Raw genomic sequence first — 15,748 nt, 5'->3', positions numbered from 1 at the left:
GCCTGACAGGACATGGGGAAGATGGGGGGAGAAGGATGCTGAAAGGAAATGGGGAAGAGAGAGTGGGGAGAAGACGCTGGCAGGGAAGAAGACAGAGATGCCAGACTATGGGGGGAGCGGAGGGAAGAAGATGGGTGCCAGACTAATTTGGGAGGAGGAAGAAAGGAAGAGGCACAGTAACAGAGCAAATGGAAGACGCAGAAGGAAGAGAGACAGTGGATGGAAGAAATTGAATGAGAAAATGAAGAAAGCAGAAACCAGGCAACAAAGGTAGGAGAAAAATTCTTTTTTTTTTTTTTTTTTTGCTTCAGGATAAAGTAGTATATTAGTTGTGTTGATAAAAATTTATAAACATTAGAGGCTCTGGTAGAAACCCATTTACAAAGTATGTATTCTTCCCAATTAATATTTCCAAATTAATAAAGTCTTTTTGCTTATTTGTAAATGGGTTTCTACCAGAGCCTTTAATTCAGTAGCATAATTAAATGAAATAACTATTTCTAAAGTTTATAGGGACGAATGGAGAGTATGAGAGGGGTTTGCATGTCTGGTTGACTGCTCTGCGTTGGTTGGTATGTATGCTATTTCATTTGGGGGACATCACGGGGGTGGGTTGGGTCTGTTTTTTCAAAACAAAAAATTCCTGAGGCTTACATAAGAGGCGGGTTGTTTTTACTTGGATTGTCTTGTGCCTCGTGGTTTATCTTGTTCTTCTGTTGCAGCATGTTCTGCCTTTGTATTGCCTGCATGTCTATGCAATTTTGTTCTGTATTATTGGGCATTTGCCTGTTTCTGTTGTGGTCTCTTGAATAAAAATGACGTTAAAAAAAAATAATAATAAAGTCTTTTTGCTTATTTTTAAATGGGTTTCTACCAGAGCCTTTAATTCAGTAGCATAATTAAATGAAATAACTATTTCTGTAGTTTATAGGGATGGGCGGGGACGTAGGGGATTCCTCGCGGGGACGGGTGGGGACGGGTGGGAGTCCTCACGGGGACGGGTGGGATTTCTGTCCCCGCGCAACTCTCTAGTGGGGGTGTCGCTGAATTGATGAGACCGATATTTTTTAGGCGAACAGCCAGCACTAGTGTAAGGGATGGAGTTGGAGAGTGTCGGGGACATTTGTGGGGGGTGTTCGGGGTTTGATCTTAACTAGGGCTTATTTTGGAGGTAAGGCTTATATTAGGAGCATCTTTAAAAATTATGTTAGAGCTTATTTTGGGGATAGGTCTTATTTTCGGGGAAACAGGGTATGCCTTCTCCTGCCAGCAGAGGAGACCAAAAACTGATGACATCATGAATACGTATTCTGTGTAATCCCAAGTATTGATGATAAAGAAGAAAGGTTATAAATAAATTTACGCCCCCCCCCCCCCCGAAAAAATAAAGAAATAATAATTTCCAGAACAAAAACTGAACTGTTCCAAAAAACAAGACAAGACTGAAGATCAAGGCATAGACAACACACTGCTTACCTATTCCTACACTATCTAAAAATTTGTTTAGTTTTACTTTACAAAAAAGGCAGTTCTGGACGTCCAGGGGGACATAAGGAAAGGAAATTAGCAAGAACACACTAATTTGTCTTCCCTATCCCACCAAACCATCAAGACATGAGAGGCCAACCAGCACCTACACCCCCAAAGGGGTAACAATGGTAGCATGGGAAGCCTGGACCCACCAGGTATAGCACCCTTAATATTTGCTAAAGCAGATCCTGTAGCTCGAGTTAGCCTATATACTTCCACTCATTTATCTGAACTGATCATTAGATAAGGAATTCTGAGTTCATCTCACTTTAGTATATTATAATATTTGGTCATTTCACTATTGCTAACCAGTTACTGTACTACAATTTTAGTTGGCTATATAAAGCTATACTGCTATATACTACCTTGGATGAATCTCTTCCTTAAGGCAGCAATAAACAAACAAAAAGGCAAATGACATCTAGTTGCCAAAGTTAAAACTGCAAATTTACACATCTACTAACCTCCCTTTTGCTAGTGGAAATAACTGAAGCCCACAGCCACACTTCAGTCACAGACAATACCACTTACAAGGCTTCATCTTACTCTGCTGGAATGTAGGCTGGTTGAGTCCAGATGCACTCAGTTTCCTCTGTCCAAATGGATCACTGTTGACTGCAGGGAGGCCAAGACTTCCACTTCCTATTCCTGTCAAGCTGCCTGAGCCAAGTCCACCTGACAAAAGAAAAGCAAAGCTGGAAAAGTGCTTGCTGTGTGCTTAATGCACATTAAGCACAGTTACTTACCATAACAGGTGTTATCTACATGGGCGACAGAGCCCCGGTACACTTGAAAAGTGATTCCCAACTTTAAGTTTAGAAAGTTTTCAATCAGCCTGCACCGCACATGCGAGAGTGCCTTCCTGCCCAACATAAGCACCCAGTCCCTCAGTTAAGATAAGCAAGCTAAAAGCCAACCAGGGGAGGTGGGTGGGTTGTGAGAATATCTGCCTGCTGTCCCTGGATAACACCTGTTATGGTAAGTAACTGTGCTTTATCCCAGGACAAGCAGGCAGCATGTTTTCACTAGAATGGGATGGTGGGAAAGTTGGCCTCTAGGAAAATAAACTTTGCAACAGATTGGCCGAAGTGCCCATCCCATCTGGAGAAAGTTTCCAAACAGTAATGTGAAATGAAGGTATGAACTGAGGACCAGGTGGCAAATTTACAAATTTCCTCAAAGGGAGTAGATCGAAGGAAAGCTACAGAAGCTGCCATGGCTCGGACCATGTGAGCTGTGACACGACTCTCCAGATGCAGTCTAGTCTGAGCATAACAGGCTGCTAACCAGTTGGAAATCGTTCTCTTGGAAACAGGATGCCCCAATTTGTTAGGAACAAATGAGATTAACAATTGGGGTGATGTTCTATGAGGGATTGTCCTGTCGATGTAATAGGCCAAAGCACGTTTATAGTCCAGAGTGTGTAATGTCATTTCTCCTGCATGAGAATGAGGCTTAGGGAAAAAAACTGGAAGCACAATTGACTGAGATGGAATTCCATGACCACTTTCGGTAGAAACTTTGGATGCGTACGGAGAACCACTTTATCATGGTGAAAACTGTGAAGGGTGGATCTGCCACCAATGCCTGCAACTCACTAACTCTTCTGGCAGAAGTGAGGGAGATAAGAAAAACAACTTTCCAGGTAAGAAGCTTGAGATGAGCTGTAGCCAGTGGTTCAAATGGTGGCTTTATCAACCTGGAAAGAACCACATTAAGGTCCCAGACTACTGGAGGAGGTTTGAGAGGTGGTTTTACATTGAAAAGACTCTTCATGAATCTGGAGACCAAAGGATGAGCTGTGAGAGGTTTACCCTTGACTGGAACATGAAAAGCTGTAATAGCACTGAGATAGACTCTAATGGAAGTTTACTTGAGCCCAGAGTCCGAGAGATGGAGCAAATAGTCCAAAACAAGATCAACTGATAAAGAAGTTGGATCGTGATGATGAAGTAGACACCAGGAAGAAACCAAGTCCACTTTTGTTGATAACACTGTTAAGTGGCCGATTTCCTAGAGGCATCGATAATAGTGTGAACAGGCTGAGAGAGATGTAATTCAGCTGAGTTCAGCCCGAGAGATACCAAGCTGTCAGGTGTAACGATTGCAGGTTGAGATGAAGAAGAGCCCCTTGATTCTGTGTAAGCAGAGAAAGAAAAAATTGGAAGAAGAATGAGCTCCCTGGAGTTGAGTTGAAGTAGAAGGGAAAATCAATGCTGTCTGGGCCACCGAGGAGCTATGAGGATCATGGTGGCTGACTCCTGTTTGAGTTTGAAAAGAATTTTCAAGATGAGGAGTGGGAGGAAATGCATAGAGAAACATTTGCATCCAGTCCAGTAGAAAGGCATCTGCTTCGAGATGGTGAGATGAGTAAAGTCTAGAGCAGAACTGGGGCAACTTATGATTGTGGGGAGCTGCAAACAAGTCCACTTGAGGGGTGCCCTATTGTGCAAAAATGGAGTGTCCATTTGTGAGGCTGAAGAATTCTGCTGAGATTGTCTGCCAATGAATTTTGCTCGCCTTGTATGTAGACTGCCCTCAGGAAAAGGTTTGTGGGCCATCGCCCATAGCCAGATCTTCTAAGCTTCCTGACAAAGTGGAAGACAGCCCGTGCCCCCTTGATCCTTGATTGTTTATGTAGTACATTGCTACTTGATTGTCTGTGCAAAGAAGGAGGACTTAATCGCTTAGAAGATGTGGAAAGCTTTCAGTGAATAGTACATCACTCTGAGCTCTAGCAAATTGATGTGAAATTTGCGTTCTTGGAAGTCCAATGGCCCTGCGTTTGAAGACCGTTCATTTGCGCCCCCCAGGCGTACGGGGAAGCATCTGTCGTGAGCACCTGTTGAGGAGGTAGATGGAAAAGTAGACCTCTGGAGAGATTGCAGGAGATCATCCACCAGTGGAGCGACTGTAGAAAAGATGAGGTTATAGAGATATACTGTGAGGGCCCACTGAGGAGTGTGAAGATGTAGCCTTGCAAGTGGTGTCACATGAACTGTGGAGGCCATGTGGCCTAGGAGAACCATCATGCGCCTTGCAGAGATTGTTTGGAGATGAAACATCTGCTGGAATAGATTAAGCAGAGCAGTTAGGCGATCTGGAGGAAGAAACACCCTCATGAGAGTAGTATCAAGAATGGCTCCAATGAACTGGAGACATTGAGTTGGTTGCAGAGACGATTTGGGGAAATTGATCTCGAAGCCCAAGACTTGAAGGAAAGAGATGGTTTGAGTTGTTGCCAGTTCTACTTTCTGAGATGATGAAGCCTTGGTAAACCAGTCATCCAGGTAAGGAAAAACCTGAAGACTGTGAGATTGGAGGGTTGCTGCTACCACAATCAAGAACTTCGTAAAGATCCTGAGTGAAGATGCCAGGCCGAACAATAATAATGCTGGTTCACTTGAAAGCAGAGGTATATTCTAGAAGCCGGATGGATAGGTATGAGTATAGCTTCCTTGAGATCCAGAGAGCATAGCCATTCATTCTGCGCCACTAGGGGATAGAGAAGGCAAGAGAGAGCATCTGGAATTTCTCCTTGACAAGATATTTATTGAGATTCTTGAGGTCCAGCATGAGCCACATTAATCCCGTCTTCTTTGGAACTATGAAATAGCGGGAGTAGAATCCTGGTTTAGTTGAGAACGAGGAACTTCTTCAATGGCATTGAGAAGAATCAGGGACAACCTCCTGGAAGAAGAGAGGACTGTGCAGGGTTTGAAGCAGATTCTCTTGGTGGATGATTCAGAGGAAGGGTGTGGAAATAAAGAATGCAACCCTGATGAATGATGTTTAACACCCAGAGATCAGAAGTGACGAGCGCCCAACGATTGATGTAAAGCTGAAGGCGCCCTCCTATGGGCTGTGGCAGAAGATGGAGAATGTGAACTTTGGCTATGCTCATAAGGAACACATCAAAAAGGCTGCTTAGGTTTCTATTGAGCAGCAGGCTGTTTGGGTGGTTGGCACTGTTTTGCTGCTTCTGCCTTCTAGGTGGTGGAGGAGCAAGTGCAGGAGTTTTAGCAGCACACCGACATTAGTAAGAATAAGCAGGCTTAAAAGATCGAGGGGCCTGAGGTTTCTTTTTTGGTTTCACCAATGTATCTCATCTGGTCTCATGGGCAGAGAGCTTCTGTATGGCAGTGTTGGTAGAGTTGAACACACATTTTTCTAGCTCCGCGGAAACTAGAAAACTGAGGGACCACGCGCCTATGTTGGGTGGGAAGGCACTCACACATGCACGGTGCGGGCTGATCGCAAACTTTCTAAACTTTAAAGTTGCAATTCACTTTTCAAGTGTCCATACTGGGGCTCTGTCAGTGACGTCACACATGTGTGAGAATATGCTGCCTGCTTGTCCTGGAATAAAGCATATTTTGTAACCAGAGCCACTGCAATGAATATTAGATGCCCAAAGTGAACCTTTAGCCCTTTGCCTTCCTCCCTTCAGATTCCTAGGATCCCACAGAAATCTAATAATTAAACATACTAGGCTACTATGTTGCCTAGTTTTATAGACTGCTCATCAGTGGTTATTTTTAACATTAAAATAAAAGTATAATGGATTTAAAGAAGCAATGAAATTTCTCCACTCATACATTACTAGAAAATGTCAACTTGGACTGAACTATTTGTAACAGCAATTAAGCACAGTGGCATTTCCTAATGCAAGCACTGTGTACTTCCAAGTTCATCCTTTTCTTAACCAAAAAAGTAGAACTAAAATACCTGGAAGCTGAGAAGAGAGTCCTCCAATACCACTGAAAGCAGTCATCTGGTTTGGTGTAGAGAGAGGAGGAAAAGCTTTTGCTGGTGACTGAGGGGTACTGAAAGCAGAGCCCAAGTTGGGAGGGAAAGCAGGCATGCTCTGAGTATGAGGAACAGCTGAGCTACCAATACTGAGTGATGCCATTGCAGCTAGAGGGTCAATCTGAAAAGTAGAAGAATAGTTAACTGAGCAAATTAGTTTCTTACATTAGCAATGACTTCTTTCAATAAGGACATAAACATAATTTTTCCATTCCAAGCCCACATGCTACCTTTTATTTCTTTACACCAGGGAAAGACAAACATTGGCTCTTAAACACAAATTTTCAGGATAAATGCAATAAACATATTTCAGATGCATTTGCTTACCATGGAAGAGGATGCATATTCAGTATGACAACTTGAAAATCCAACTAGCTACGCAAGGGCTTCAAGCTATGCAAGGGCTTCAAGCAGCCTACTCCTATCCCAGCTAACTTTCTAATAGAGGCTTGTTATCAAGTTACATATATGATTTTGTTTTCACTAATTAAAGTAAAATTACTAACAGGGATAAATTAGACAAGTATACAATACCATGCAACAATGCTCCCCCCCACACACATACAGTTCAACTGTGTAGTTGCCTTCTCAGTTTACCCCAGTCTGTTATTTACCTTAGCAGTCAACTTCCTGGAAAGGAGAATTGGTGAATGTCAAATATATCCTTTCCACAAAACTCATAAGCAGATAAGGGATTTTTTTTAAGCAAGCAGAGGATAAACATCCACACAAGTCAAGTATGTATTTACAAGAAAGAAGATTAGCAGAGGTAAGAACCTAATCTTTTCTTGTACAATCTCATTTTATTCCGGGACCAGTGGGACAAAGTAGTCAAGAAAATTCAGGAAGGGACTGATGATCTCGCTACCAACACCAAAGCACCAAAAGCGGCATCCTGCTTGGCCACATCAACCCTGTAAAACTTGGTAAAGTTGTGTAAAGAGGCCCATGTAGCAGCCCTGCAAAACTTATCCGGAGGCACCACCAACGACTCCGCCCAGGAGGAGGAAACCCCCCTTGTGGAATGAGCCTGTACCCCGAGGGAGGGCTGCTTTTCTGCTGCTACATAAGCTGCAGAAATGGCTGCTCAAATCCATCTCAAAATGGTAGCCTTAGAAGAAGATTTGCCCTTGCAGGCAGGAACTACCAGGACAAACAGGTGGACTGCGACCCGAAACTTGTTGGTTACCTCTAAATACAGCAGCAAAAGCCTGAGCTCAAACAGAGACCACAGCACTCGGTCCTGGGCTTGAACCAGAAGGAACAAATGCCGTAAGGTAAATTGCCTGATTCACATGGAAGACAGAAACCACTTTCAGAGGAAGGAACGAACCGTACATATAAGCACTCGGAATCCACAATACAGAAAAAGGATCCCGATAAAAAAGAGCTTGAAGTTCCAAACTGTACGAGCTGACATGACAGACACAAAGAATACAGTCTTAAGTGAGAGATCCATCATGGATGCCTGTTTGAGAGGCTTATAAGGCGGGCGAGCCAGGGAGTGCAGACCAAAGTCAGATTCCACAGCAGACAAGGGAGGCACAAAGGAACCATATCCTGTAGAAAATGGACCACATCTGGATAACCAAAGGACCGCTCAAGGCAAAAGTGCCCAGGCAGGACAGACTAGAGCAGTGGTCCCCAACCCTGTCCTGGAGGACCACCAAGCCAATCGGGTTTTCAGGCTAGCCCTAATGAATATGCATGAGAGAGATCTGCATATAATATTAGTGGCAGGTATGCAAATCTGCTCCATGCATATTCATTAGGGCTAGCCTGAAAACCTGGTTGGCCTGGTGGTCCTCCAGGACAGGGTTGGGGACCACTGGACTAGAGAATGACACGGGGAAAAATTTTGTCCCCATCACCGCCCCGTCCCTGTGACCACAGACCCTTTCCCCATCCAGTCCCCATAACCACTGTCCCCGCTCCGTCCCTACCCCCGCGACCACTGTCCCTGCAGCATCCATACAAGCCTCACTACTGTAATATTTAGCTTATTCCTTCCTTATAAATCAAAGTTCTGGCTGCTGAACTAGAGAAAGAGATGTTCACCTGGCAGAGCTTTATTTACAAATTTTTATCAACACAACTAATATACTACTTTATCCTAAAGCAAAAAATAAATAAATAAATAAAATATAAATTTATTTTCTACCTTTGTTGTCTGGTTTCTGCTTTCCTCGTCTTCTCCTCATTCATTTCCTTCCATCCACTGTCTGCCTTCTCTGTCTCTTCCATATGCTGTTACTGTGCCTCTCCCATCTCTCCCTACACCCCCCCTCCCACACACAATTGGTCTGGTACCTGTCTTCTTCCTTCCGCTCCCCCCATAATCTGGAATCTCTCTCTTCTCTATTTCCCTTCAGCGTCTGTTCCTCTCCACTAGTGCTGCCAGATTCACGATTCGAATCGGTTCACCGATTCACTTCGGGTAAATCGATTCAAAACAAAACAAAACAAAAACATCGGATTCCCGATTCGGCTGACCCTCTCCCCTCGCCCCCTAAAGCAGGAACGGCAGTGCTGCTCTTGCTGGCCGGCCGCTGTCACACCTGCTTTAGAAGGCGAGGGGGGGAGCCTCAGCCAGTTAGTGCTGCTGTCCGATTCCTCCCCCCCCCGGCATCTCGCTTCCCCCCTCCCACCCCCAGGCATCTCCGCAGCAGTGTTTACCTTAACGAAGCAGCCTGCAGCAAGATCGCGATACCAGCGATGTTAGGTTTGCACTGCTTTGGAGCTGTTTCCTCCGCCGCAATCCCGCCCCTCCTCTGACGTCAGAGGAGGGGCAGGACCGCAGCTGAGGAAACAGCTCCAAAGCAGTGCAAACCTAACATCACTGGCATCGCGATCTTGCTGCAGGCTGCTTCGTTAATGTAAACGCCGGTGCGGGGAGGCCAAGGGGGGTACAGGCCTTCAGGGGGATGCAGGCCTTCCGGGGGTGGGGTGGGGGGAGGACAGGCCTTTAAGGGGGACAGGCAGGCCTTCAGGAGTGGGATGCAGGTCTTCAAGGGGGAGACAGGCCTTCGGGGGGATGCAGGTCTTCAAAGTGGGGGACAGGCTTTCAAGGGGGGCACACAGGCTTTCAAGAGGGGGAGACAGGCCTTTAAGGGAGACAGGCAGGCCTTTGGGGGTGCATGCAGGCAGGCCTTCAGGGATGTGATGCAGGCCTTCAAGGGGGGGAGAGGCTTTCAATGGGGGAGACAGGCCTTTAAGGTGGACAGGCAGGCCTTTGAGGGTGGGATGCAGGCCTTCAAGGGGGGACAGGCAGACAGGCATTCAAGGGGGGGATAGGCTATCAGTACACGGAGGGAGGGAGGGGGGGTTCAAAGAGATGTGCATATACTGGACTTTGGAGGGGAGAAGAAATAATGGGTCTGAAAATAGAGGAGAGGGAGAGAGATGATGGACCATGGGATTTGGGGATGAAAGTTACAGAAAGGGAGAGATGATGGACCCTGGGGTGATAGGGAAGGGGGGATAGATGCTGGATGAAAGGGTAGTTAAGCAAAGGTGGATCTGTGGAGGGAGATGAAAAAAAGAAAAGATGCCAGACCTCATGGGGAGGGAAGGGAAAAGGAAAGGGGAGACAGGGATGGCAGATGGATAGTTACACAGAGGAAGAAGAAAGAAGGAGATACTGGCAAGCAAGTTATCAGAAGACAACCAGAGCCTGGGACCAACAAGATTTGAATAATGATCAGACAACAAAAGGTAGAAAAACTAATTTCATTTTCTGTTCTGTGATTACAATATGTCAGATTTGAAATGTGTATCTTGCCAGAGCTGCTGTTAGACCACAAACGTGAGCTAGGATTTAACAGAGAGAGGAAAAGTCTTTTTTATTTGTTTACACCACAGAGCCAGTGTGGTTAGAAGGCTATAAAATAAACCCACCAGGATGTTTGAAAAAAAAACAAAAACAAAACGCCCAATTGGGCAGGAAAATCGAATCGAAAAACCAATTCAATAGGCTGAATTGAATCAAATTTTTTTTTTCCTGAAACGGGCAGCACTACTTTCCACCCCACCTTCCCCAGTTCCCTTCAGCGTCTGTTCCTCCCCATCCCATTCCCCAGTTCCCTTCAGCGTCTGTTCCTCCCCACCCCAGCTTCCCCAGTTCCCTTCAGCATCTGTTCCTCTGCACCCCACCTTCCCCAGTTCCCTTCAGCATCTGTTCCTCACCACCCCACCTTTCCCAGTACCCTTCAGCGTTTGATCCTCTTCATCCCTCCTTCTCCAGTTCCCTACAGCATCTGTTCCTCCCCACTCCATCTTCACCAGAACCTTTCAGCATCTGTTCTTTTCCATCCCACCCCATCTTCATCAGGTCCCTTCAGTGTCTGTTCATCTCCACCCCATCTTTCCTCCCTTTCTCACTCCCTGCCCCTTACCTTCGCGGCAGACAATTTCTAAATTTGCTTCCTACGAGCAGCCGGAGTGCTGAAATCACGTGTGGCTGCAGGAAAGGTCGTCTCTGATGCAACTTCCAGTTGCGTCAAGAGATGTCCTTTACAGCAGCCACAAGCTATTTCAACGCTCCGGCTGCTTGAAGGAAGCAAATTTAGAGGAATTGCCTGCCGCGAAGGTAAGAGGGTAGGGAGGGAGATGCTCAGGCGGCGGCGATCAGTAAGGAGGGAGGGAGATGCTTGGGCAGTGGTGGCGATCAGGCGGCAGTAGCAGCGGTGGCTATAAGTACAGAGAGAGGGAGTGCGATCGGTGACAATGCACATTCCCTCCCTTGATTCCTTCACGCCAGAATCCTGGACCAACACGAGTACACAGATATTAAACAAAATGGCCCCCATCAAAACTAGAATAATGAGAAACAATAATCTAGATGGCTGGTTCGACACTTAACTAGGAACAGTGAAACAGGAAATACGAAAACTTGAAAGACAATGGCTGAAATCAGGAGACAGTAAAGGGAGAATGAATTGGAAACTAAAATTAAAAGAATATAAAAATTTAACAAAACGTACTAATTTTTACGCTCATAAAATTGGTTCTCCAAATACCAACACCAGAAATCTGTTTAAATTAGTCAACAATCTTTACGACATAGAGACCCTCTCCCGCTCTACCTCAGACCCCCTACCATCGGCCGATGCTCTGGCTGAGTAGTTTAGCAACAAAATCATCAACCTGAGATCCTTCCTTTCGGCCACTACAACCAACCATTCGGACTACCCAGTTGCTCAACTCATGACCGTACTTAGGGTAGACATGACCTGGAATAATTTTACCACCCATACCTGGCAACAATTCTGCAAATTTTATTCAAAATACGCCGATTCCTACTGCAAATTAGATTGTTGCCTTCCAAATATTATGAAAGCTGCTCCAGTCGCCTTCAAAGCCAAATTACATAATTGGCTTACCTCTCTTCTACTGTCAGGTACCTTCCCTGAGACCTTAGGTCAGATTCTAATCACGCCGATCATAAAAAATCCCAAGGATTCTTTCAAGTTGACATAAAACTACAGACCCATCACACACAACCATTCCTTTTTTTATAAAGCTGATGGAAGGTTTGGTTAACCAGGACTTAGTAATCTATCTGGATAAATTCAACATACTACATGATAACCAGTCAGGTTTTTGCTCTGGTTTTAGCATTGAAACAGTTATTGTCTCACTGCTAGATTCCCTCCACAGCTTATTCTATCTATCAGGGTACAAGTGCACTAGTCCTGCAATCTGATCCAAGTAGTGCCTTTGACTTAGTCGATCACATCATCCTAATTGACTGTCTGAAGTCAATTGGTATTTCAGATAACGGTTTAAAATGGTTTCTAACTAAACGATCGTACCAAGTTTACAGTGACAACAATCATTCATTCAGCTGGGTTAACTCATGTGGACTCCTGCAGGGTTCCCCCCTATCTCCTACACTATTTAACATTTACCTAGCCTCATTGGGTAATTTACTGCAAAGCTTAAAAATCTAATTTTACACCTATGCTGACGACATCACCATAGTTTTCCCCCTAACAAACCTGACTTCTGAGACTAAGAACTATCTAGCTTCTATTTTAAAGCAAATTGAACAATGGATGATGGAATTCAAACTGAAACTCAACTCAGAAAAAAAAACAAATTCTTCTGGCGAGTCCGAATAACAAAATCAAAAATTCTTCAATTTCTTTGAACGGACAAGTCTTTCCAATTGTCGATTCCATAAAAATTCTGGGAGTGACTCTGGACCGTTACCTAACTCTAGATGCACACATGGAATTATTGGTTAAAAAAGGCTTCTCAACTTTATGAAAACTAAGAACCATCAGAAAGTGTAGGGTCATGAAATGGTTAACTGTTTAAAATATTGCTCTGGCTTACATAGCTGAAGAAAGTGTACAATCTATTGACTTCATCTGCCTAAAATGTATGTCCCTACCTTACCACATTGTAAGCTAAATAGATAAGAGTTTGAACCATGATGTACCCTGCCCTTCTGTACATTTAACTGTAAGAGTTAGATAAGTATCCTGCTAGTGACCTGCTAGTGTGAGCTTAGAACCAATGAGTGTTAAGAAAAGTAACACGTGAAAAGCTTTTTCTAGAATTCAGTTGTATAGCCAGAAAAATGAATAAATATCTCTGTAACTTCCTGGTTTCAGCACTTCTGAGCCAGCTTGGAGCTCAGGGGTCCAGCATGCATGCTGTGAATAAAACTCTTGTACTTTCTTCACGCCTCTGACTTTGTGTGTCCAAGTGACCTTTCAAAAGTACTTTGACACAACTTCATTCCGTTTACTGGTGCAATCCTCCATTCTAAGCATGCTCGACTACTGCAACATCATTTACTTGGGGTCTTTCAAGAAAACCTTACAAAGACTACGAATTATTCAAAACTCGGCAGTACGACTGAATTTTGGTATTAAAAAAATGGGATCACATTACCCCCTACTATCAAGAACTTCATTGGCTGCCCCTGGAGGCAAGAGTTCTGTTCAAATTCGCCTGTCTTTGTTTCAAATCTATTCTTGATTTTGCCCCTATGTACTTGCTCTCTCATTTCAACTTGGATTATTCAATTAGGCCTACACGCAGAATCCACATGTTTATTCATCCATCTATAAAGGTCTGCCGATTTAGAAGATTCTTGGACAGAACACTCGCCTTCCAAGCAGGTCATCTGAACAATTGGCTTGGTAACATTATTACACACTTCTCATCCTATCTAAGTTTTAGAAAACTAGTAAAAACTAACTTGCACAACAAATTTGTAACCTAAGATCTCTTAAAGCCCTTTCCCTTTTAACTCTAACCAATTTGTAACCAAGATCTCTCAAGCCTTCTTAGTACCCTGCCTACTTGTACCTGATGACTTTACAGTGTGCCTAATTTCGCTGATCATGTGCTGATTGTTCCAGCTCCTCTTATCTCTGCATCCTGCTCGCATGTATCAATGACTTTTCATTGTGCCTATCTTCGCTGATTGTCCAGCTCTTCTTATTGTAAACCGCCTCGAACTATTATGGCTTTGGCGGTATATAAAAATAAAAATTATTATTATTAAATTATTATTATTAATTGCTGAGACAAGACCATTCACCTGGGTAGCAGAGGAAGGAGTAGGCTTCAAGTGAATCTACTGAAGGTTGACCACCCAGCCCAGACACTGCAGCAAGTGGACCACCTGCTAAACCGCCTGGAAACCCTCGGCAGAGGGACCTCTGAACAGCAAATCATCCAGATACGGATGGACCAGGCCATTCAGATAGTGAAGATGCACTGCCACTACCATCGTCACCTTGGTGAAGGTCCAGGGCGCCGTTGCCAACCCGAAGGTAAGAGACACCAACTGAAAGGGCTGCTCCATGAACCGCAGAAACTTCTTGTGCGCCGGAAAAATGGGGATATGCAGAAACGTCTCCATGAGATCCAGGGAGGCCAGAAACTCCCCTGGCATCACTGAAGCAATGACAGAACGCACCGTCTATGCGGAAGCGGGGCACCTTCAGTGCCACATTGACTGCTTTGAGATCCAGGCTTGGTCTTCAAACTTCAGAGCCTTTCATTGGGATGATGAAGCATATCAAGTATCTCCCAGAGTCCAAGTCGCCCTCTGGCAAAGGCTCAATGGCCGCATGATCCAAACGTCTGCAGACAGCAGCTTGCATCTGAAGTACCACCTCGGGGCAGCCATCAAGGGAAATTAGAAAGTATACAGAAAAAAGATGTAGAAACTTCCATGTAAGACCGTCGCCCAATACCGCCAAGACCCAGCAGTCAGATGTGATGGTCTCCCATTCTGCCAGAAAAGCAGACAGCCACTCTCTGATGCGCGGGAGAGGGGCCAGAACTGTTTCTTGGGGGAGGGGCTGCTTTATAGCCACTCTCTGATGCGCGGGAGAGGGGCCAGAACTGTTTCTTGGGGGAGGGGCTGCTTTATGTCCGTTTGAGAACTGTTGGAGGGACCGGCAAGATTGACTCACTTCAACTTCTTGCCGGTCCACGCAGGGCCGGCAAGATCAACATCTGAAGTCTGCGCTGGGCCGGAGAGATCTTGGGGAGCCTCCGACAGTGGCTTTCTCCCCTCTCTGCAGTTCTCCTTTACTTCCCAGCGCAGCGATTCACGAAGGCAGCCTCAGGGTTCTTGCTGAGTTGCGGCTGCCTCTGATGATGCAACTTCCTCTTTCCTCAGAGGCGGCGCGACCCAACAAAGGATCCGAGGCTGCCTTCCTGAATCGCTGCGCTGGGAAGTAAGAAGAGCTGCTGGGAGGGGAGAAAACCACTATCGGAGTCTGGGAAGCTGCTGGGCAAGGAAAAAAAGGGACAGCTGCTACTGGACCCTGAGGGAAGGAGAAGGAGAGATGCTGCTGGGAGGGGAGGAGGGAAAGGAATCTGGGAAGCTGCTGGGCAAGGAAAAAAAGGGGCAGCTGCTACTGGAGAGGGAGAAGGAGAGATGCTGCTGGGAGGGGAGGAGGGAAATGAATCTGGGAAGCTGCTGGGCAAGGGAAAAAAGGAACAGTTACTACTGGAGAAGGAGAGATGCTGCTGGGAGGGGAGGAGGGAAAGGAGTCTGGGAAGCTGCTGGGCAAGGGGAAAAAAGGGACAGCTGCTACTGGAGAGGGAGAAGGAGAGATGCTGCTGGGAGGGGAGGAAGGGAAGAGAGTTACTGCTGGACAGGAGGAAGAGGGAAGGGAGAATGAAAAAAGGAAGGAAACAGCTGGCAGAGAGATTAGAGGAGGGGAAGGGGAGACACAGGCATGAGAAAGTAGAGAGATTGATGATAGGAAGGGGTCAGCAGAAAAATAAGCAGAGAGGGACAACGATGATAGATCTGGTGTAGGAGAGATAAAAATGAAGAGAGCAGTGAAGCTGGAATGAATCATGTAAAAAGGAGAGAGGGGGCACAAGCTGGATGGAAAGGGGAAAGGGGCATAGAAAGAAGACAGATACC

General features: G+C 45.3%; 1 protein-coding gene across 13 annotated transcripts in view; it reads right to left on the bottom strand.

Moving 5' to 3' along the window:
• The window catches only part of CNOT1 (CCR4-NOT transcription complex subunit 1), a 1,050,915-nt gene that overhangs the window by 609,871 nt on the left and 425,296 nt on the right, over window positions 1-15,748 (bottom strand). For 10 of the 13 annotated variants that reach the window (XM_033940598.1, XM_033940586.1, XM_033940591.1 and 7 more), the window contains 2 exons: window positions 6,259-6,460; window positions 2,062-2,205 (listed from right to left, as the gene is read on the bottom strand). In XM_033940598.1, coding sequence (XP_033796489.1) covers window positions 2,062-2,205; window positions 6,259-6,460 — 346 coding nt within the window. The remainder of the gene's footprint in view (window positions 1-2,061; window positions 2,206-6,258; window positions 6,461-15,748) is intronic. The other 3 variants (XM_033940589.1, XM_033940595.1, XM_033940599.1) reach the window with 1 other exon arrangement.

The sequence above is a fragment of the Geotrypetes seraphini genome, chromosome 4, assembly GCF_902459505.1.
Source record: "Geotrypetes seraphini chromosome 4, aGeoSer1.1, whole genome shotgun sequence".
Taxonomy (NCBI): Eukaryota; Metazoa; Chordata; class Amphibia; order Gymnophiona; family Dermophiidae; genus Geotrypetes; species Geotrypetes seraphini.
This window is presented reverse-complemented; position numbering and strand designations above follow the sequence as displayed.